This window comes from Sorex fumeus, unplaced genomic scaffold (genome assembly GCF_029834395.1).
Source record: "Sorex fumeus unplaced genomic scaffold, SorFum_2.1 ptg000047l, whole genome shotgun sequence".
In the NCBI taxonomy this organism is placed as follows: Eukaryota; Metazoa; Chordata; class Mammalia; order Eulipotyphla; family Soricidae; genus Sorex; species Sorex fumeus.
Window position 1 is genome coordinate 30,810,307 of NW_026606104.1, and position 23,588 is coordinate 30,833,894.

The window sequence follows — 23,588 nt, forward strand, 5'->3', positions numbered from 1 at the left end:
AAGGAAGGAAGGAAGGAAGGAAGGAAGGAAGGAAGGATAGAGGATAGTCGTAGAGAAATATAGACTACTTAAAGAGTTCAGAGTTTAAGTCAACTGTCGCTAGCTTCAATTCTAAATTCTGTAATTAAGTCGCTATTGAACTTAAACAAATTTTTAACTTCTCTGAGCTGCAGTTTTCCATTCCCAAGTTTGGGGTACCAGCATTCAGCTTAGAGTCCTACTGTGAAAAAATCATGAACATAAAGCACCCAGCCTAGTAACTGACTCCCTGTGATCACTCAATAAATGGGAGTTATTATTCGAGTAAAGTTTGACTGAAGTATAGATGAAGTGTTCCCCTCACCGATGCCATTTTCCAGTTGAAGGCAAAGCCAGAATGTATTGAATTTACTCTGCACTCCGTGGGAACATTCATCTATTGTCCAACTTGAAAAATGAAGCTCAAAATGACTAGTTCTGTATTAGAAACATGAAACCCTGGGAAAGTGATGCATTGGCCCATCAAACATAATATTGCTTTGAATATCAGAAGAATAAAATATATGTGTGTCATAGTCCTGTTGAAGATGATTTTTCTTTCCTCGCCAACTTTTTTGTTTTGTTTCTGTTTCAGTTGCTCCTACAATTCAGGAAATTAAGTCTGGCACAGTGGCCCCTGGACGCAGTGGATTGATAAGATGTGAAGGAGCAGGTGTGCCGCCTCCAGTCTTTGAATGGTACAAAGGAGAGAAGAAGTAAGGATTTTGTGATTATTGCTATGCTTTAAGCACTATGTGCTACTGTTTGTGTTTCTGATGGTTATTTATGCAATTTGCTTAACCAATTTGAATGCTTCTCAAAAGCCTGCCTCTTTGTGAGCAGACAAACTGAAAGGGCTCCTATGGGAAGGGTTATTAGCTAAGAGCATCCAGAAGGAATTCTCAGTTTGGGATTATATGTCAGAATTACCTGCAAACCCCCGCCCCCAAGACTGGGGTCTCTTATTTACTTCTCTCTCACTGAACCAGCACATCACTGCTCCTCCTGGCTACCCTGTTTATTTGGAAAGTAAAGCGGCTCTTCAAAATTTCAGGCACAACTACTCTGAGTGCACTTGAGAAGCAATCAGAGCTGCTATCCCTCCCAGGCTTCCTTGATAAGCTCCAACCTTTTCATATCTTTTACTTTCCTGGAAGACATTTTAATATGTTTCTTTTTAGGACACTGTGTTTTAGATAATCTGTCATTAAAGGGGCTGTAGAGGAGATAAAAATACAAGGTTGAAGGACAAACCAAGGGGATTTTATGTGACCTTAGCTTCAGTTAAGTACCACTGTACTATTAAGAAACCCCAGAGAACTTTTGTAAGGGCTGTCATCAAAAAAGGACAGATTTTTCTTTTCTTTTTATTTTTTTACTTTCAACTGCTTTAACTCATTCAGATATCTTCCTTTCCATGAATCTGCTCTTTCCATGCTTCAGAGCAGAAATTGAATACCGAAGTTAAACTGGGAAAAGTAATACAGAAAGGATAGTATTATCTAAATCATTTGTGTTTTTGCTTCAGAACTGGGGAACAATTATTCAAATGAAATGTTAGATTGAACTGCATGAAATTAGAGGTTTTCAAGTCAAAAAAGCTAAACATTGACAATTCCAGATTTTTCAACATATTCATATGTGGATTACTTGTGCCATGGTTCATAACTCATTCATCTAAATTTCTGAGTAGAAAACTGTGAAATCACATGAAAATTTAATCTTTGACACATGGATGAGAGAGAGTAGATGTGACATAGGTAGTATGCTGGTTAATTGTAATCAAAGATGATTTGTGGAAGATATTCTCTAACTAAACCTCAATAATAATTTCTATAATACTCTTGTTCTAAAAATTTTGGCAGTTAACTTACATAAGCATTTTCTATAATTAGAACAGTTTAATTTGAACTCTTTTAACTGTATCTTTTAATCATAGCAGACCGTCAGATATGTCAGATCTTAACTCAAATATCTACAAATTAACATAGATGAAAAAACATAAGCAATAACTGAATATTCCTAATTTTACATCTGCCTATAGTTCTGTACTCTGTAAAAATCTGTTTTTGTTTTCCAAGAATAATCTGTTTGGAAATATTTTGTCAAAACCTGCAAAATTAAGCACAATTCAAACAAAAAAACAAAAACTTAGAACTAATCATTTTCTAGTTACTTTAAAAATCTGTATCATTTAACTTTTGACCTCTATAAGTAGAATTTATTATCCTCAAATTATCAATGACAAAACTGTGGCACGGAAGTTTAAACCATCTAAGTACTCAGTTTTAGGTTGCTATCAGAAAATATTTTAGATTGGTCAACTACTCAGCTATTTTCTTGTATACTTTGGCATCAATAACTATATATTGCTATGTAATAGACAAATTAACCCAGAAGGTAGTACCTTAAAATCAGTCTTTGTTAGCTCAGTTTTGAGGGCCAGAAATCTGGGAAAAGGTTATCTCGGTTTTTGCTTATTCCTTGTTTTTGGACTACACCCAGCTGTGCTTAGGACTTAACTCCTGGCTCTGCATTCAGGAATCACTGCCGGCAAGCTGGGGGAAACACAGGGGGTGCTGAGGATCAAAACCAGGTAAGCTGTGTGTAAGACAAATGCTCTGCCCACTGTACTATCTCTCCAGCTATAGATAAAACTTATCTAGGTGGGTAGGGCTCACCGTCTTCCATCAGGGTGCAGTCAAGTTATAACCTGGAGTTGGTTACTGAAGGCTTGACTAAAGCTAAAGGCTCTCTCTGCCAGAGAAGAGTGAAAGCAACTTTGAAGCTCTATGATCCAGCCTTAGTAGTATGTTTTATCACTTCTGAAGTAACATATTTGTCACACAAAGTGACCTTATTTCGTTTGGGAGGGGCGGGCAAAATAAGGGCATGAATAGCTAGAACTATCAGAAGGCATACTCAATGATATTTTCATACGTGGTCTCTTTCATCAATGACAAAATTATTTTTGTATTTGAAACAGCAACCATTTGACCTACAATTTACTAAGCTGGTTAGATAAGCATTATGACAATGAATTATGCTTCTATTAAAATATCCTTTGGTATAAAGTGGGTACTTTTTTAACACTGTAGTGTTAAAAAAATCATTTGTGTTTTTTCTTCAGAACTGGGATCAATTATTCAAAAGAAATGTTAGATTGAACTACATACTTGTTAGGACTTTCCTAATTTTACTTCATACACTATTGTTGAAAAAAATAAGAGTTTGGGTTCAATTATACAGAAATTCCAATGCAAACACTTTTTCTTTGATAATATAGAATATTGACAGGAAGAGTTATACTCCTTTCATACCTCGAAAAGCACACTTTCAGAGAAGAAAAATGTGTTCTATTAAAGAAAATTTTGTATTTGACTATATAAAGTCTATTTATTTATTTTATGTTTATTTTTGGTCCTCACCTGGCTGTGTTCAAGGTTTATCGCTGACTGTGCTCAGGGATCATTTCTGATGGGCCCTGGGAACCATATGAGGAGCAGACGACCAGAACTTGATTGGTACATGCAAAGCAAGTTAACTATCACTCTGACCCTACAAAAAAAATTATTATTTGAAACTAGCACCTTCACTGAGAAGTAAGACCAAAAATAAATCAAATTGCAATGAACTAGCATTTATATAGGTATCACAAAAACATGGGATTTGTATTACTCTATTAATATGTCATTATCATTTTGTGTTAAATCCAAATTTTATTATTTACTTGCTTGATTGAATTCTCTGTTTTTCAGATATCCCCAAATCTAAGGCTATAGTTTGCAAAGACATGACTTAGTTTCTCATGACAAGATTAATTGCCCCAGGCTTGTTCAACATTCTTTTATTCACTTTTTCTATTTTCAGGAAAATAGCTAACAGTAGCAATCTTTCTGAAAGTTATAAAATTACAACTGCATTTGTGTTGCAGATCACCTCTATGAATGAAAAAAAGAATAGCAACATGTTAACAATTAATAATATATCAATTAGGAAATGAAAAAAACTAAATTGACAATGACCATCTATAATATTTGAATTTTTTAAGGAATAAATTTCAAATTAAGCCTAAGTATTTTGTCATTTTTTACTATGTACTATGCCAACACAGCTCTCACTTGCTATCCTATTCACTGTTTAGTCTGTATTGCTGCTTCAAAGGAAAGACTGTGAATCTTTTTTCCTTATTGACTATTAGTTATCACATGCATAAACATATATGTATGAAAAATGAATAAAATTTGTTATCCAGGTACTTTTTCAGTAAGAAAGTGCCTAAAATAAACCATTAAAATCTGCCATGTTCACTTTACACAGAGGTATGATGACCTTTTTCAGTCAGGTTAGGTTTTCACTTTAGAGAATGATGATTTTTCATTTTGACTTTACAGAGGTGAGATGAACTTGAGAAATCATAATGAAGTGCAGTGACCTTTCCTCTCCTTTTTCCTATTTTATATATTTACTACCCAATCATCTAACCAGGCTATAAATTTGATCTGAGTATTCATTTTGATGAAAGGAAGAATTGAGGATCTTCTTCCCTTCTTTATTTTTGCAAAGAAATCAGAAAAGTGAATTAAACTATGTCTTTATATCTCCAGTGATTCTTTCCCTTTGTCGTTTATCATGCAACTTATTTATATAAATATCTAATACTGCTTAATGTTTGCATAATAAACCCATGATTATCGAACCATACTGATATAATCATTTTGCAAAATGTGCACATTCTTACAAGTCACTTACATAAAATCAACTCTTCAATTTGGGGATGCTGCACAAGAAAGATGAAACAGAAAAAGAGAGAGAAGCATAGCATAGTAATAATGCGAAGGTATTTTTCCACTCTGCGATAGCACAGAGGGTAGGGCGTTTGCCTTGCTTGCAGCCAACTCGGCCGACCCGGGTTTGATTCCTCTGTCCCTTTCAGAGAGCCTGGCAAGCTACTGAGAGTATCTTGCCCCCATGGCAAAGCCTGGCAAGTTACCCATGACGTATTTGATATGCCAAACACAGTAACAAGTCTCACAATGGAGACGTTACTAGGCCCCCTCCAGAAAATCAACCAACAACGGGAGGACAGTACTACAGTGCTGCAATGCTACATAAATGTTTCAGAACCATGCGATTAGAGATAATATCTTGTTACACCTTCAGTGTTCTTCATTCACTCTATCCTCTAATAGTGTGAATATCTCCCTATTATAGATGAATTTATTCCATATAATTTGGAAAGATTTTAAGAGAGAAGAATGACCTATTGTTTCTCACTGCTGCTTCTCAAGGTTGTTGGGAAAAATTCATGAGGAAATTATAATTATAAATTATAACAATAAAATTATATAGTTTATAATACAGTATTGGGTATGCAGATTAAAAAAACAAGAGAGAATAGTGTTTACGTATGTCAGTTGGATACCATTTGAAGATAATTTTTTATTTTCTATCTCAATATAAGATGAATGGTAAATCAACAGTAAGGTTTTAAAAACTGGAAAAGAGTTTTTGGCAGAAGGCATTTGGGATGGAGAAGGGATCACTAAGTAAGTGATGAATGGAAGGATTGCCCGGGGTAGGAGATATTTGCTGAAAGTAGACCAAGGACCAAATTTGATGGCCTCTTAGTATCTGCGTTGTAAATCATAATGTTCAAAATTAGAGAAAGAGTAAAAAGGATTGTACCTGTCATGGAAGTAGGGAGTGGGATGAGGTGGGGATGGCGGAAGGGACATTGGGAACAATGGTGGTTGAAAATGTGCACTGGTGGAGGGATGGGTGCTCTAGCATTATTTGACTGAAATGCACCCATGAAAATTTATAACTAAATCTCACAGTGATCCAATAAAATTTATTACAAAAAAAAAGGTTTTGGAAGGTGTGTGCTGAGGTTAGTTTGGTTATACTAAACTCAAGATTTTAATATAAAATACATATCTATCAGTAAACAACCATTATTCTTTTGTGTTCTTGAGATTCACACTAATATTTCCAAAATAAATATTGAATCTTATCACTTTATATGCAAATCTTTGCAGTAGTTCTTCATAATCCCAAGAATTAAATTCAGATATTATGATGGCTTGGAAGTCGGGATATTCTAATCCCTGAGTCTCTCCCTGACTATGAATCTTACATTTTATCATATCTTAAAAGGGACAATAGGTTACAACAGTAATGACAATAGGTCTCATGCTCCTGACCCTGAAAGAGCCTCCAATCATTGGGATAAGAGAAGTAAGAAGAGGCTGCTAAAATCTCAGGGCTGGAAGGAATAGAGATGTTACTGGGCTGGAGCGATAGCACAGCGGGTAGGGCGTATGCCTTGCATGCAGCCAACATGGCCAACCCGAGTTCAATTTCTTCGCCCCTCTCGGAGAGCCTGGCAAGCTACCAAGAGTATCTTGCCTGCACAGCAAAGCCTGGCAAGGTACCTGTGATGTATCTGATATGCCGAACACAGTAACAAGTCTCACAATGTTACTGGGCCCACTCGAGCAAATCAATGAACAACAGGAGGACAGTGACAGAATTATTATTATTATTAGTTATTGAAATTGATAAGAGAATGTTTATATGTATGCATTTTGTCACCTTGAATTTGGAACATTGTAAACCCAGTATGTGATTCAGAAAAGCAACTGGTTTGTTATTCAATTTTGATTTTCCAGATTTTCATTTTTCTAATTGTATTCTTGGAAAATAGTTATGTTGGTATATTGTGAGGTAAAATTTGACATAAAAACCATGGGCAAATTTATATTAGAAAAGCAGTTCAAGTAGAGAGGAGAAATAAGTCAGGTTGTCAGGGTTACCAGACGCTTTACACTCAAAAGATGTTTGATACCTGCACTTTGTTTTTTTGACGTAGGGTTAAAACGGAATATTTCCCATGCAAACCACACTGTCACAAGTCAGGCAGCCCAAGGGCCTCTAATCTAAAATTATTAATTTCATTAAAATTGATAAAGTAAACAAGACATACATTTTAAGTAGCTTCATAAAGTCTAAAATCATTAAAGTGTCCTAATATATTCTAATAACATTAATTTATTCAATATGCAACTAAAGATAGATACCCCTTGCGGCTAAGACAGTGATGCATGATACTCTTCAGTCTGTTCCTAGGAATAAATGACATCATATTATTTTTGAACCTTAAGTACCAAGCAACATAGTAAACTAGTAGGTTGCTATAGCAGCCAGTTCACATATATTTTCATTTCTCTCTGGCTTCTAGCAATTTGTACTGTACCTCCTCTTTTCTCTTTTAAAAAGAAAATCTACTTTGCACATCTTTGAAAAGCCCAGATAAAGCTGATAATTCTCATGTAATTGATACTGAGTTTGGTCCATCTTGAAATTACGATGTCATGATCTTTTCAGTCACACGCCTAGATCTTTTCTTTAAAAATAATTTCCTGTATTCTCAATATTTAATATTTTTCTGCCATCTGAAAGGAAATGTATCAGTTCTGTCTAAGAAATAGACACTATCATTTTACAATAGAACCATCTATTATAAATCTAGTGCCTATTGCATTTGAGATATATTGCATTTCACATATCAAAAATTTATATATTAACACTGATATTGGCTTCATTTTTCCCATTTCACAGATGAAAAAACTAAGAATTAAAAAAGTATGAAAAAAAATTAGTCAAGCATACAGCAATTACTGTGTATCTATTAAATGCCCAGCACTGTGCTACGTGCTTAGAATTAAGTGAATAACAATCCAGTCAGGAAATTTTTTACACTCTACTGGGGCATATGAACAGTAATTTGAAAAAGCTTCACCCGATTTTCTAAAAACTCAAAACTGAAGTAGTGTTTTATAGTGATTTAACAAATTCATAGAAAACACAAAAATTCTATGGCATTACTAATACAAAAAACCTCAAAAAAATATTTGGACTTATTTAAAATATTGCATTCTTGCCTCTTACCTACATGTGTTTTACTGCATTCTTGATTATATTCTGTATATACAATGTGGGAGGCATTTCACTATTGCCCAAATAGTGAATGTAGGACAAGAAAAAGTAATGGGAGGTTTGTGTATTGAGTGGTTCAGGACACTGTTTGGGGAACAAAAAAAAAAAAAAGGCAAGAGACCATTTAAAGATCTCAGGACTGTGTGTAGGCTGAAAGTTTGACTATGTTGGAGGCTGAGCAAAACAGCTCTAGGAGGCTGCACTGATTGACATAACAGCCTTCCAGTAAGTACAGAGATTTCAGGTTATGGAAAACATCCAGATATCTAGTTGAACAAACCCTACATTTTAATTTTACTTAGATTTATTCTGTGGATGTAAATACAGTTTTTTGATCATGAATAGCCCTTAAACCTGATTGTTTCACTTCTTTTAGTTTCAATCCTTGACCTGACATTATTTTCTTAAATTGCTCATGGTTTCCAGTTCTCCAAGTCCTAAATCAAAATGCAGATCTCTACTTAGTAATTGAAATGACAATTGCTTCTTTGGTTGGATAATGGTGGTAGTCTGAAGACCTACATTTGAATTCTAATCCTGACACTTATCAAACAATAGAAGATAACAGTCTGATCATCTGCAAAGTGGGACTAGTGGTTAGATACTTTTTAAAATTTATTTATTTTTAGTTTGGCAGCCACACCCAAAGCTCAGGGCTTACTCCTTGCTCTATGTTCAGGGATCACTCCTGGTAAACTCAGGGAAGCATATTGGGTGCAGAAGAGCAAATCCAAATTAGCTGTGCAAAGCAAATGCCCTTGCCACTGTATTATCTCTAAGCACCTTTATTTTATTTTTAAATCATAAATTAATTTTGTTTTAAAATTTTAGTCATTGATACTTATAATACTGACAATGACTGCTTTCTGCATACGGCCACCCACACCATCACATAGCTGTCTGCCACCCACCCCACATATAGTCCCCCTCCTCTTGTTTCCACACAATGGTTAAGTTCAGTTCTATATATTGGTTCATAAAGTTTGTTGTTTTGAGCCTTTTGTTATCATTTTATTATGCTTCATCTCTTCCAAATATGAGGTAAAGGTAAAGGTAAAGGCCCTCCCGTTGATCGTCGATTTGCTCGAGCGGGCCCAGTAACGTCTCCATTGGAAACTTTGTTGTTACTGTGTTTGGCATATCGAATACTCTCAGTAGCTTGCTGGGCTCTCCGAGAGGGGCGGAGGAATCGACCTCGGGTCGGCCATGTTGGCCGCTTGTAAGGCGAACGCCCTACCTGCTGCGCTATCGCTCCAGCCCAAAAAGCTTTGGAGTTTCTGGTTAATCTCTCTCTGGTCCTTCCTTTTTTTTTTCTTTTTGGGTCACACCCGGTGACGCACAGGGGTTCCTCCTGGCTCTGCACTCAGGAATCACTCCTGGCAGTGCTCGGGGTACACTATGGGATGCTGAGAATCGAACCCAGGTCGGCCACATGCAAGGCAAATGCCCTACCTGCTGTGCTATTGCTCCAGCTCCAAATATGAGAGAGACCATTATTCATTTGTCCCTTTTTTTTTTCTGGCTGACTTCACTCAACATGATACCTTCTAATTCTATCCATGAAGGGGCAAATTGTAGAATTTTGTCTTTTCTAGTTACAAAGTTGTATTCCATTGTACATTTGTATTCCAGGTTCTTTATCTGGTTATCTGTCTTGGGCACTTGGGTTGTTTACAGATTTTTTGCTGTTATGAAATAGTGCTGCAATAAACACAGGAGTCCAAATGGCTTTTCAAATAGAGGTTTGGGGCCCTTGGAGTAAATGCCAAGAAATGGAATTACTGAATCATATGGTAATTCGAATTTGTTTTTAAAGGCTTGGATTCTATTGAAATTTTTATTTATTTTGTGATAATATCCAGTGGAATTCAGAGGCTACTCCCACCTCAGTATTAAGAAGTTGCTCCTGTGGACCAGGAAGGAAACCTGGAACTTTTACCTCCCAGTTCACTGAAATAGCTTCTGACTCTCCATTGAATATATGTTATGCCATATTACTTCAGTGATGAATGTGTTGAGAAAAACTAATATTTTCCATTTAATAAAATATTACTGCTCACATTGAAAAGACAAGAAATGTAGCCATAAGTCAGGGTCAAAAAGTATAAAATCTGGAATGCTAACATTGTAAAAGAATAGCTAAGGTCCTTTAGATTATAACTTACGTCATGTTTATCTTTTTCCCCTTTGATGGCTGCATCACAGTCTGAAGCATAGGAGGAATACTTAATTGTTTTTCAATGGTCAATTAAAACTTCATTTTCATTTAGAGAGTCACTGGGGTCCTATTATCATTCTGAGATTTTCTATTTGGAACTATGTCTTTAGTTCATGCCACCTCTTAGAATTCTACAAGTCTAAACATCATTGTTGGAAATGACATTTCTATTCTTCTGAAATACAGCTTGTATGATTCCATAATTCTTCATGTGCTGTAGCTATAGTACAGCAGGTAGGGTGTTTGCCTTGCATGTGCCCAACAAGTTCCAGCATTCCATATGCTCCCCTTGAGCCCACCAGGAGTAATTCCTGAATGCAGCACCAAGAGTAATCCCCAAGCACCACCAGCTATGGCCCCAAAACAAAAATAAAAACAAACAAACAAAAAAAACCTGTTTCAACTGTTATTTTTATTAACACCCAAAAGTTGCTTACTAAAAACCATATTACATATTATCACATTATATATTACTTCTAATTACAATCTAATAAAAGCTCTTTCATCTCTCAGAAACCTCCTTCATTTCTATTTCAAGGCATTTTAATATTTAAATGTTGTCTAATGTATCCATACATGTTTCATGTATTAATTTTGAAGTCCTTTTTAACACATTTTAACAGACAGCTTATTTTTCTATAAATCCTGACCTGAAAACACAGATAACAAACAACAGTCCCAGGATATGGAATGAGTCCAGATTGTATATAAAATGAATGAAGTCAGCTACAGCTGCTCCATTTACTTTTTCAGTCTTAATAATCAGTGCCCTTGGCTACATGGTCAATTTTGCTGATGTGATGCTATGGGATCTTTTGGTCATCATTAATAGAACTGCCTGAGAGAGGCTTTGATTTTAAAGTTTGTAAACATTTCATGTTTCAGAAATATAAATATTCCTATAACTTTCATATGTACTTCTGACTGACATTTGGTAATATAAGGGACCAGTCTAATTCATAAATACTTAGGTGGTCAGTCTGTACCATTGATAATATCTGCTGCCAGAGCAAATAACTGATAGTTCAGAGATTTATGAAGCATTAGTAAAAGGCAGAGGAAAAAGAGTGAGGGCAATAATCCTCAGTCTGTGTCTTTCTCCCTTTGGGCTGCTCTAACAAATTACTACATACTGAGTAACTGATGAATAACAAGAATTTATATCAGAAATCTGGAGCTAAAATATGTGAGATGAAGGTGCCAGCTGGGCTTGTGAAGGTCTTTTTTGGTTACATATTTTGGGGAGGAATGGCGGTACTTGGACCACAGCTGGCTGTGTTCAGGACTTAATCCTGCTTGGGTTTAAATCCTGGCCATGCTCAGGGTGAACATAAATATTGTCTGAGACCTAACAGAATTCCCATGTGCAAGGCAAGTCTTTCCCACACTGTACTCTCTATGGAGATATGCGTAGACTTTTTGTGTCCCCTACAAGGCAGAGCACAGCTCTAAAGACTTTGTTTAATAGGTTTTTCCCTCAAGACTTTTAAGCTTTTTCCCAAATCATCATTTCCTAGTGCAATCAACTATAGGTGAGAATTTCAACATATGAATTGGGGGAGAGGACATTTAAACATTCAATTTGGGGTAATATGGAGGGGTGGACTCCAATTGATAGAATAGAATAAGCAGGACTCACCATAATAGAAGGATCTCATAGCTATAGGGTGTGTTAAACAGTGGAAATGCAATAATGAAAATTAAACAAAAAACAATTCCTCATTTATCCCTTTACTCAACAGAACTGTTTACCCTCTCGTGGGGTGGAGAGATGAATGGTAAGAAACCTCTTATAATCTAAGTGAGATGTAAAAATAATTCTCTTTAAAATTGGAAATGTTGAATACTTAGGGAAGATAATTTAATAAGACAATATTATTATGGATTTAGTTCTCTGATAGTACTGTAAGGTATACTATAACTTATGGCTAGAGTTGTCACTTTTAGATTTCATAAAATTCAAATTTGTTTCATGAAATTATGGGATAAATATATAAAAACAAGTTAAACAGGCTCAGGCTCATATGTGTAGATTTGAAGTTTGAGTATTTAAGATAGAGCAAGAACTCAATTTCTGAAATATATTTTTTCATTGATAAAAATTTCTCCTCATAGATGATAATCTAGCCATATCATAATAAATGTTTTATAAATAAAGGCATTATCAATTAAAGATATCTTTTATTATTTGTTTTCATTTAAAGAGCAAAATTATAGTAGAGTCATAAGTGATAGGATTTCTAAGTGTGGATCTAAAATCTATATAAAATTACTTAAGATAGATATGTTAATTTAAGTCCAGCCTTTAATGTGTTGAAACTACCCTCTGTTTTAAACACCTGTTTTATGTTTCTTTTTTATTATTATTATTTTTCTTCTTATATTTATTTATTTATTGAATCACTGTGGGAAAAGTTACAAAGTTTTCAGGTTTAAGTCTCAGTCATACAACGATCAAACACCTCTCCCTTCACCGGTACTCATTTTTCACCACCAAGAACCCCAATATACCCCCTCCCACCCCTCGAAATACCTGTGCGGCAAATGATTTCTACTTAACTCTTTTCTACATTAATTACATTCATTATTTCGATAAAAGATGCACAATTATTGTTTAGAATTTCCCCTCAATAATCAGAATTGCCAAAAAGGCATTGTGAAATATTTTGTTTTCTATAGCTGGTTATAAGAATCAGATAATGTCATGTGGCCGCTATCGTGATTTCAGATTTCTGCAAAGAGCCAGATAATTACAAGATTGGTTTCTCTGTGTCTGGTGTTATGGCCGTGCTGGAGAGCCGCTCGTGGGGGGTAACTCATGACCTCAGTAGGACGTGAAGGACTTGCCGGTACCACCCCCCTTCCCATGAGACTGCAGTTGCCCCGTCACCTCCAGCTCATACCTGGCTTTCAAATAAGCTCTGAGGCGGTGGCCGCCTTGTATGCGGCCCAGATGCATTTCTGCCAAAAGCCGCTGAGTTTTGAGATTTGTTTCTGAGTCGCTGGGGTAATGGCCATTAATCAGCTTGATCAGGAGCCAGAGAGGTTGTTTGTAGGTGGCAACTCAAGGTCTCGTTGGGATGGGGAGGAAAGAGCCAGTTCCAACCCCATCTGGTGAGGCCTTGCGTGTCTTGTCACTACAGGCCCAAACCTGACTGTCCAGTGGTCTCTGGAGGATAGTGGTCTTCAGGCCACCAGGGGGATCAGGCCAAGGCACGAAACCTATTCCCACCTCGAGTGGCCCAGCACCAGTAACCTTCTCCTGTAACAGGACGCATTTCTACCAAAAGCCTTTGGGTTCCGAGATTCCTTTCTGAGTCTCTGGGATCATGGCCATTAAGCATTTCGGTCAGGAACCAGAGAGGCTATGCCTCCAAATATATAGCTGGGCTGGAGGTGGTTTGTGGGTGTGTCTCCCACATACCTAACTTTTGGCAATTTACTTTCTTGGTGAACTTTGCCCCAAGTTTTTGGGGTCTGGCCAAAAGCACAGCTGCAATTTTGGGGTATCTGAAAATCTGATGGTGCCATCAGGCTGCTGATGCACTTGCCTCACAGGTACAGATTGACCTGCTGGCGGCACCATACCCTCTTGTTTTATGTTTCTTATATTCAACTTTGAACTTCTTGAGAGTCTTTAATGAATCAGCTACCTTACACTGCCCAATCTAATTCCTAATCACGGTCCTCCCATTGTTCATCGATTTGCTCGAGCGGGCCCAGTAATGTCTCCATCATGAGACTTCTGTGTTTGGCACATTGAATACATCACGGGGAGCTTGCCAGGCTCTGCCGTGCAGGCAAGATACTCTCGGTAGCTCTCTGAGAGGAGCGGAGGAATCGAACTCAAGTTGGCCATGTTGGCTGCGTGCAAGGCAAACACCCTACCACTGTGCTATCACTCCAGCCCAATTCCTAATCACCTAACCTAAAATTCCTCTTTGCCATGGTATATTTTAAGAACTGATGAGTAGTTTATAAAGACTATTGATTTTCAGCATCCCTACATTCAAATCACAGAAGTAAATTTTTCAGAGCTACACATCACAAAAAACATCAGTCTTTCAGAGTTGGCCTTACAAATTCTGTCCCGTCCAGCTACCAGAAATTTGGTTCCTAACTGGTGTTTAAGGTGTTAGCACTTCCAAAATGCTCAACTGTAAAAAAAAGTCATTTTGTACTTTTGAAGTGGCTATCTCTAGAGGAAAGCAATCTCCCCAAGGAAGATACTTTTCTCTTTTATAGGCCATAATCACTTGCCAGGCTGATTGTAGTGCAGCAGTTGGAGTACTTTTATGCCACGTTGACAAGGAAGCACATAGAATTTCTGGCAAGAGGCCAAAAATGGGCCTACACATAGAGAGCATCAATACAATGCATGATTTAGCAACATCTGTGTCTCTGCCTTTAGATACATTAAAAGGTAAGGCATTGGAAACCAGTTCAGAAATGCAGACACAAAGAATATAAGTAAACAGTACCATGAAGTAACTGAGTATGTTCCCTTAAGATTTTCTCCCTAGAGTCAAACCCAATGAAGATTCTAACTACTTTCTTCTCAGTTCTTTAGTAGCAAAATAAGTCTTGGTTTTGGTACATGGAACACAGCGGAGATTTAGTAATCTTGTGAGATGATGACCGTACATGTACTATGCTACATATGTGCCCATTGTATATAAAGAAATTGATAGAAGCCACATTGTATAAGACCTCACAATTATTAAAAATTGTTGTATATGCATATTTATCACATAATAATTACTTAAATAAAGATATCAATGTGACTGAATAAAGCTATCAATGTGCAAAAGTTGCTATAAGAATGTAACATAATGGATGTTACTTTTGCAATATAAAACAAAGGAAAAAACATCATGATATACTTGATATTTTGTGACCTGTTTTTTTGAGTCACAATTAAGATCACTAGGTATATTGCTCATGTGAAAGTTATTTCAATATTTATCCAACTCAAAGTATTTTTTAATTTGATTAAAGTTTGAGTTTTGGATTTTGAGTCAAATCCAGCTATTACGTGAAATATAAGTAATTCCCAGAGTAATCAAGCATGACTGCTTATTCTAATATGCATTTAACTATAGTAAATTTTATCTAAATTCAGATGCAAGTCACATAACATAATGCAAAGAAGTTCAACTTAACTCTCAGAGTAATGCCATTTATTAGCATATTCGTGATTAAAGAAATATTTAGCATGAAAACCTGAACACATTAAAAAGAAAAAACTAACATGACATTTGGGTTATGATCTGACATACTGTATATTATGATCAACACATTTTTTTTTAAAATAAGCTCTACAGTTAGTTAGGGAGAAGTGATTGTCTGATTTGCATCTTGATTAAACAGAGTAGAATTGAGAATTTTTTTGAAGGGGCCACACGGAAAGGGATTCACCAAATCCTGAGTTGTGAGGATTTCAGTTGTATTACTTTACCTTTTGACTTATTTATTATATATCTTGCATACCTCTAGTACATGCTATCTAGGATTCAATATAAATTAAAATATGCCCATATATATAGTCTTGTCTTTTGGAGAATTTAAACCATTCCAGTTATTAAATTGAAAATACTGGGGTGCACAGAGTACAGTGGAATAATATGGTTTTGGCTTTATAAATCACACAACTTAGAAAGAGAAAGGAGTTTCATTTAGATTAGAGATGTAGAGCTAGGACATAGGTCAGACTTAAGTGATGAAAATAAAATGTGATGGCAGAAAAAATATAATAAACGGTGGGCAAGGGACATGAAATTATGACCATCAGATACATACTCAGGAAAGGACTAAAACAGGAGCTGGTATTGAAGACAGTGAATATATGAAACCCCATTGGAGATGAAGCCCTCTGCTAATAAGCTGGAGAGTGATTATGTGTAGTCAAGATATAATCAATTAAAATAAATCCCATTTATTTTTAACTGTCCAGAAAGGTTGGAATATTTTTTCAGGCGCATATTTAAAATTCAGCAGAAATGAGACAACTTTAAATGCTATCCTAAATACTAGGATTTTAGGAAATACTAGCATTAGTTTCCTAAATTCTAGTATTTGTTGCTGTTTTCTTCTAGGTTTAACAATAAATCATTTGCCAAATCATTTAACAATGAATCATTCCCCTAATTTGTATGTGGAATCAGTTCAGTGGTATACTGTTGTTGACTCAGAACCATCCTATAACAGCTGTACGGTTAGCTTTCATGGGGGTTATCCAATAATATCTTCTGAATTCTAGCCAATGTCCTTAGAAACTACCAGTTTGTGGCACTAGAGCAATAGCATAGCAGATACGGGACTTGCCTTCTATGTGGTTGAGTAGAGTCCTATCCTGAGGAACTCCATACTTTCCCTGAGTCAGACAGGAGTGATTCCTGAATACAGAGTCAGAAGTACACCCCAAGTACCAGGTGTGCCTTGCCCCATCCCCACAATGAACCCAGTTTGTGTTTCAATAGAATCTCATTATTTAATACCGATTATTCTTATTTTTTCCCATAAATTGGGGGGAGGGAGTTGTTCCAAATTTACATTTTTGTTGAATCACCGTGAGATAGTTACAAAGCTTTCATGATCCAGTTTCAGTCATACAATGTTCCAAAATCCATCCCTCGGGGCTGGAGTGATAGCACAGCGGGCAGGGCATTTGCCTTGCACGAGGCAGACCCGAGTTTGATTGCCAGCATCCCATATGGTTCCCCGGGCATTGCCAGGGGTAATTCCTGAGTGCATGAGCCAGGAGTAACCCCTGTGCATCGCTGGGTGTGACCGGAAAAGCAAAAAAAAAAAAATCCATCCCTCTATACTTCCTGCCACCACCACACCTCAAACCTGCCTCTATTCTTTTCTCACACCATCTCTCTCCCTCTCTCCTCCCATCTCTCTTCTTTTCTCTCACCCCCCATCTCTCTCTCCCACCCCCTCTCCCCCACTTTTTGAGCATTATGGTTTGCAATATATATACTGACAGGCCATCATGTTTGGCTCATATACTCTTTCTTAACATTGATAGGTGAGATGCTATTACTGTTGTGTATTTAAAAATTATTGAAAAATCAAAACAATTTATGAATGAATGGGACATGTGGGTATTTAAGCTTATTTTTTCTATAGCACAAATGACTTTGTAGAAAGAGTGAGCTACGGTCATAAGCTCTCCTCCCCATTATCTACAAATGAAAGGAAAGGACACTTGCACAATTATCACACAGTGCATTGACACCAGGTGGTCAAAACTCTATAAGTTGTCAGCTTGCTCATTCAAGTCCATTTCCTCCTTTGAATACATCTCTTTATGCCTCTTTGCTTGTTTAACTTGAAACAGTGTTCAAGAGAGATCATATTCAAGAATATGATCTCTCTTGAACACTTATTCCTAGCTCTATCCACTCAGCTTTCTAAGTAAATTTTCTTCAATAAAAACTACCTTGCTTTCCCCCCTGCCCCCAAAAAGGCATCCCTCTACAGGTTTCCATGACATTCTCATTAAGTTAAAAGTGAAAAGGTAAATATAGAAAACATATTCACCTAGAGCTTATTTTGTCTTCCAGGCTCTTCAATGGCCAGCAAGGAATTGTTATTCAAAATTTTAGCACAAGATCCATTCTCACCGTTACCAATGTGACACAGGAGCACTTCGGCAACTATACTTGTGTGGCTGCCAACAAGCTAGGCACAACCAATGCGAGCCTGTCACTCAACCGTAAGTAACACAGCTTTTCCAAAATGCTTCCAGGGGACTCTTGGCTCTTTTCCATCTCTAGAGAATGAAGTTATGTTGGATTTAGAAATCAGACTCATGTGACATGTTCCATATGCAAAGGAAACAACCTGAAAATAATAGGGGTATTTGAAAATGTTATACTTTCTATAGAAGTCTACATGTGTTCTTTTTTTTTTTATTCTTACTGTTGAGAACAGGTAAAAAAACAGTTGAAACAACTAACAGATACTTTCAAAATAAAGTTAATAAGATCTTTTTGTTTTAGAAAATGTGTTCTATTATCCTGAGTCATAGATCAATTTGTTCTGAATTTATTGTCCGTTGCTTTTCTTTAGACATTCATCTTTTAATAGCTAGAATATTCTATGCCATAAATAAAATAAAATAATAAAAATGATTGTGCACAATTTTATACATATACATAACATTTAATTCTAAACAATGTTTTGAGAAGTTATCTTCATTGTGAAACTTTTAATATCTATATTGCAAACCATAATGCCCGAAGGGTGAGAGAGTGAGAGAGAGAGAGAGAGAAAAGAGAGAGAAGAAGAAGAAGAAATGTGCCTACCATAGAGGAAGCAGTAGAGGTGGGTCAGAAGAGAACCTGGGGATATTGATGGTGTTCCCAAAGTACACTGGTGAAGGGAAGGATGTTGTAACATTCTATGATTAAAACCCAAGCATAAACAACCTTGTAACTGTGTATCTCACTGTGATCAAATTTAAATAAATACAGAAATAAATAAAACTTTAAAAACAGTAAGGAATTTAGAAAATAACAATTCCAAATTAACTTAGACTCTAACCATCAGAAATAGGCTAATTAAATGGGTAATTTAATCACAGGAATAGTATGGTTAAGATTTAGGATCTTGTGCAAAGAACTCCTGATTCTTCCAGAAGGTTACAAGTCCAAAGCAAAAAAGACAATTTATAGTCAAAGGACTATGATATAAAAAAGAAGCACAAATATCTTAAAATACATTTTCATTGTTCTTTATGGAGGACAGTCTGTGATGTTCCTGAATATATGCTCAGAGATAACTCCTGGTAGGACTCAAGGGATTACATGATGTATCAGGGATCAAATTTGATCAGCCATATACTTTAACCACTATACTATCTCTTCAGTCCCTAAGATATGTTTTATTGAGACCAATATGAAATTGAACATCTTTTCATGGATAATACATGTGCTCAACCTGCCTTTATCTTAAAGCTGGATACTGATTTGTAAGAGATTACTATCAAAATATTTAATAAAAAATTTTAATTAACCAAAAAGTTAATTTAAATATCAATATAGATTCACTTAAAGCAAACTCAATGTTTTGAAATATAGTTTAAAGTTTTCCTAGAATAAATACATTTTATAATGTATTTTAGTTTCCAAAAAGTACAAATAAAAAAAAGCAAAATAGGTGCAAGGATTAGTTCAGGGACAAAAAGCTTTTGCTATATTTTGCCTACAATTAATTTTTTAGTACTTGTTAAAAACTGCATAGATAGTACATTGCTATAAACATAAAATGTTCCAATCCTAGCAGTTCCAAGAGATAATAGAATGGGGAAGCACTTGTCTTGCATGCAACTAACCTGACCCCATATGGTCCCCCAAATTCCACTAGGAGTAATTTATGATCACAGAGCTAGCAGTAAACTCTGAGCACTGCTGGGAGTGACCTCAAAACAGAACAAAACAACAAAAATTTTCTGATTTTGAAAGAAAATATTTCAGAAGTATTTAAAGACAAAAGAAAATCCATTCTTTACAGTTCCAAACTAACTAATACTTTCTTATATTCAATAATTAATATGTTATAGAAACTGAAAATATGTATATTTGTCATCACCTTCTGACAACAAACAGTTCTAATAATTGAAGATGTATGGTTTATCATATAGATGATAATTTATATTTTTTAGAAATTGGAATGGGATATATATTATTATTACTTAAAATGTAATGTTTATAAAATATAATAAATGGTTCCATGGTTTATAAAATTTTATTTATCACCATTCAATAATTGCCTTTAACTACAGTACAATTTGTTGCTAAAAACTTTTAGAAGGAGTTATTCTATAAACATTATGCATTCTATGAGTTATTCTATTTCATGTCATAGATTATTTTAATTTTACAACATTGAATTTTCCTTAGTACCTCTTACTCCAAAAAAAAAAATTACTTGCCATACAATAGCCATCATATAATAGACTTAAGTTTTTTCCTGAAGATTATTTATTGAAATTATTAGTATAACTTCCTGAAAAATATTAGACCAGTTTGAATTTTAATTTAAAGTAAATATTTATATTTAATTTGTATGTTATTAATGTTTTAAATTAATTAAATATTCAAGAACCTGAGAGAGCAAATGAATTAAATAGACAAAGTAAAGAAAAATTTAAGACTTAGCACATTAACTTTCGCTCTTCAAACATCTCACTCACATTCTGATTTTCATCAAAACTAAAACAACAAATTAATAATAAATATCACTTATTTAATTCTGTGTTAATTCTGTCAACTTTATTACAATCATCCGGAAAAATGTAGTATCCAAAATGCTTATGTATATAGTTCTTCAGAATGGACTTTCCTTTTCTCCTGATATTCAATATGTAGAGGATATGAAATTATAGTGAATTTATTAACAATAGTGATTTATTGACAAATATGTAGTATGGAAATCTTGTTTATAACTATAAAGAGCTGTGGAAGAATTAAGAAAACATCATTATCTTCCAAGTTCTTGTACAATTTCATTTGCAGCTCTAACTATATACTAATAATTCTTATTTCTTGTAATAACTATTGTTATATACTTTTAGTAAAGATAGGATTAACATTTTGTTTTTGTGTCTCTCAAACCAGTAAACTCAGTGCTTGCTTTTAAATATTAACCAGTAACTCTTTATTGGCAAATGAGTTGTTCAAATCTGAGTAAGTGATATAGTGAGTTAGCTGGCTTTAGCTATAGAACTGTATCTGTAATCTCCCAGTATACATGACAATGTTGCCATAACTAAAAATGGCACTCTTGTTAGAGTAAATGGGATACATTTTATTCTAATGTTTCATTGGAATGTATCTAATTCTCACAGTTTCCAAAACTTTAAATTATTTAAAGACCCCTTTCCTCACCTTCTACAAATGAAGAAATTTAAGAAAAATATTGTTTGTCTAAGTAAAATGGACAAAGCAAAAATGCGAATACTGATGTGTGTCTTCTGAGTTTAACCTTAATTATTACATTTTACTGTCTATCACTATGAGCACAAAAAATCAGCAAACTAAAAGAGAAATTGTATCATTTGTAATGTATTTTTCTAAAGACAGATATCTACAGATGACAATTTATTCTTCTTGTGTCATCAATGTATTTTTGATAACTCAGGTTCCATTGCAATTATTCAGCACACAAAAGTTTTTAAAAATAAATGTTTAGCTCCAAACAGTACACCTATTATCAAATTTAAATGTATGGAAGATAAAAGTGATCAAGCCTTGTTGCAAAGTTGCACAAAAGTGAGACTTGAACAAAACTGAAAATACATATTTTTGGAGGAATTTCAAATATCTTTGGAATGTTAGTTATCCATTATGTGCACTTGTAATCTGAAAACTATATATAGGGAAAACTAACATATGTCGAAAGTATGAATGTTGAATAGTTACAATATATAAGGCAGTGTTCTTGATTTAGGAGAGAAAAGGGATAATGGAACAGTTACCTCTTCTCAAGGTAGTTTAGATGATTGCACAATGTTGGAGAGACAAACCAGCAACCAAATGCAGTGTAGTCAAATTCTCTGTCCCAATGTTGGGACAAAGAAGAGGATATTAATTCAGTCTTAAAGGTCAAGAATGTCTACCATCAAATAGGAAATATCACTACAGAATTATACTAACATGCAACCTAAAATATTATTTTAGTCATCACTATCTCTCTTTCAAAGATAGAAACTTTCAGAGTCCATTCACTGATACTCATGAGCAAAATAGTGGCAGACATTAAAGAAAAATCAACTCAGTTGGGGTGACTCAGGACAAGTTCTAGAGGAGATTACCTTGAATTAAGGACGTAAACTAAATTAATCCTAAGTGTGAAAATGTTAATGTGAGAGAGAGAGAGAAAGAGAGAGAGAGAAAGAGAGGGAATATTGGTGAGAGGGACTGCACTGTCACTGTTATGGCATAGATCATGAAGAGAGATGCCAATGTAATGCTGTTAATCTGATACTTGAAAACATAATTGTACTATAATATGGTTGGAAATGTTTAGAAATTATTTTGGGATAAATTGAAGAAATGAGAACAAAAAGTTCTGTGGCTTTGTTTGAAATTTAGTGTTTTAATAAAATAAAGATATTAACATTTTATTCCAGAGAAACTTCTTAGGCACTGTTAGATTAAGCCAAGATGCTAGATTTATGATCACTGTATCAGTGTCATGCTGTTGTTCAGCGACTGCCTCGAGCAAGCCCTGGTAATGTCTCCTTCGTCCTAGTCCTGAGATTTTAAAAAGTGCCACATTCGAGGCACTTTCAGGGTCAGGAGAATGAGACCCATCACTGTTACTTGTTTTTGGCATATTGAATACACCATGGGGAGTTTGCCAGACTCTGCTGTGTGGGCACGATACTTTTGGTAGCCTGCCAGGTTCTCCAGAGTAAGAACTAAATAATAAGATGTCACGCGGCCACAAATGCGGCCGCATGCTTCCAGGAGCAGGGTTTATAGTCTCTGGCTCTTGGCCGTTGATGGAACTACATGGCGCTGGGGGCAGTTGGTGGGTGTAACGCCTACATACTGGAAGATTCCAGATTTATAATAATAAATTTAAAAAGAAGACAGCTTCTTAAAAAAAAGAGTTGCAAAGATGAAGAGTTGAAAGATATTGAGAAGATAGGTAATAATGACTAAATCAGAATAGAGTGGGGAGGAATTTGTATAAATTTTGATAGTTCCCAGTCTTTAGTTTGGATAGCATTAACCTAGATAGAATATGAAATTTAGATAGTTCCCAGTCCTTAGTTTGGATAGCATTAGCCGAGATAGAATATGAGAGTAGGATCAGTACTTGTAGTCTGTGGAAAGTGGTGAAGTTTTGATGAAGACAAATCAATTCATTTTCAGGTATACTCTGTTGGAGGCTATGTTGAGTTGGTAGCTAGATATAAAAGGCCAAAATGAAATGAGTTGGAATTTAATAAAATGGAGGTAGTAGTTTCAGGCATAAAAATAATGAGTTTTCTCACAAAAACAATGAAGAGTGAATAGATGAACAATAACTGAAATCCAACTAAAATCAATATTGGAGAATGAGCTGAGGAAGCATCTTAGAGAGGCATGAGAATTGAGGGTGGATGGAGTTATCAGAGGAAGATCATTCCTTAGGAAGCCAGAGGTGTTCAACGAGAGGAAAGGTCAGCTGTATCCAGAACCAAGTTAGATCAGTAGTCAGCAAACCAAATGCTTTTTCCCTGAACTAGCAGTTACTCGTGATCTCCATCAAACAGTTTTTATAAAGAACTTCGGGTAGAATCCACAGTGCTGTGCATTTAAGTAGTGAAACAGAGAAATAGGCAGTAAGT

At 35.3% G+C, this 23,588-nt stretch overlaps 1 protein-coding gene across 1 annotated transcript in view; it reads left to right on the top strand.

Moving 5' to 3' along the window:
* Window positions 1–23,588, top strand: part of NEGR1 (neuronal growth regulator 1) — a 966,318-nt gene that overhangs the window by 746,046 nt on the left and 196,684 nt on the right. The window contains exons 5-6 of the mRNA XM_056122822.1: window positions 614–734; window positions 17,809–17,960. Coding sequence (XP_055978797.1) covers window positions 614–734; window positions 17,809–17,960 — 273 coding nt within the window. The remainder of the gene's footprint in view (window positions 1–613; window positions 735–17,808; window positions 17,961–23,588) is intronic.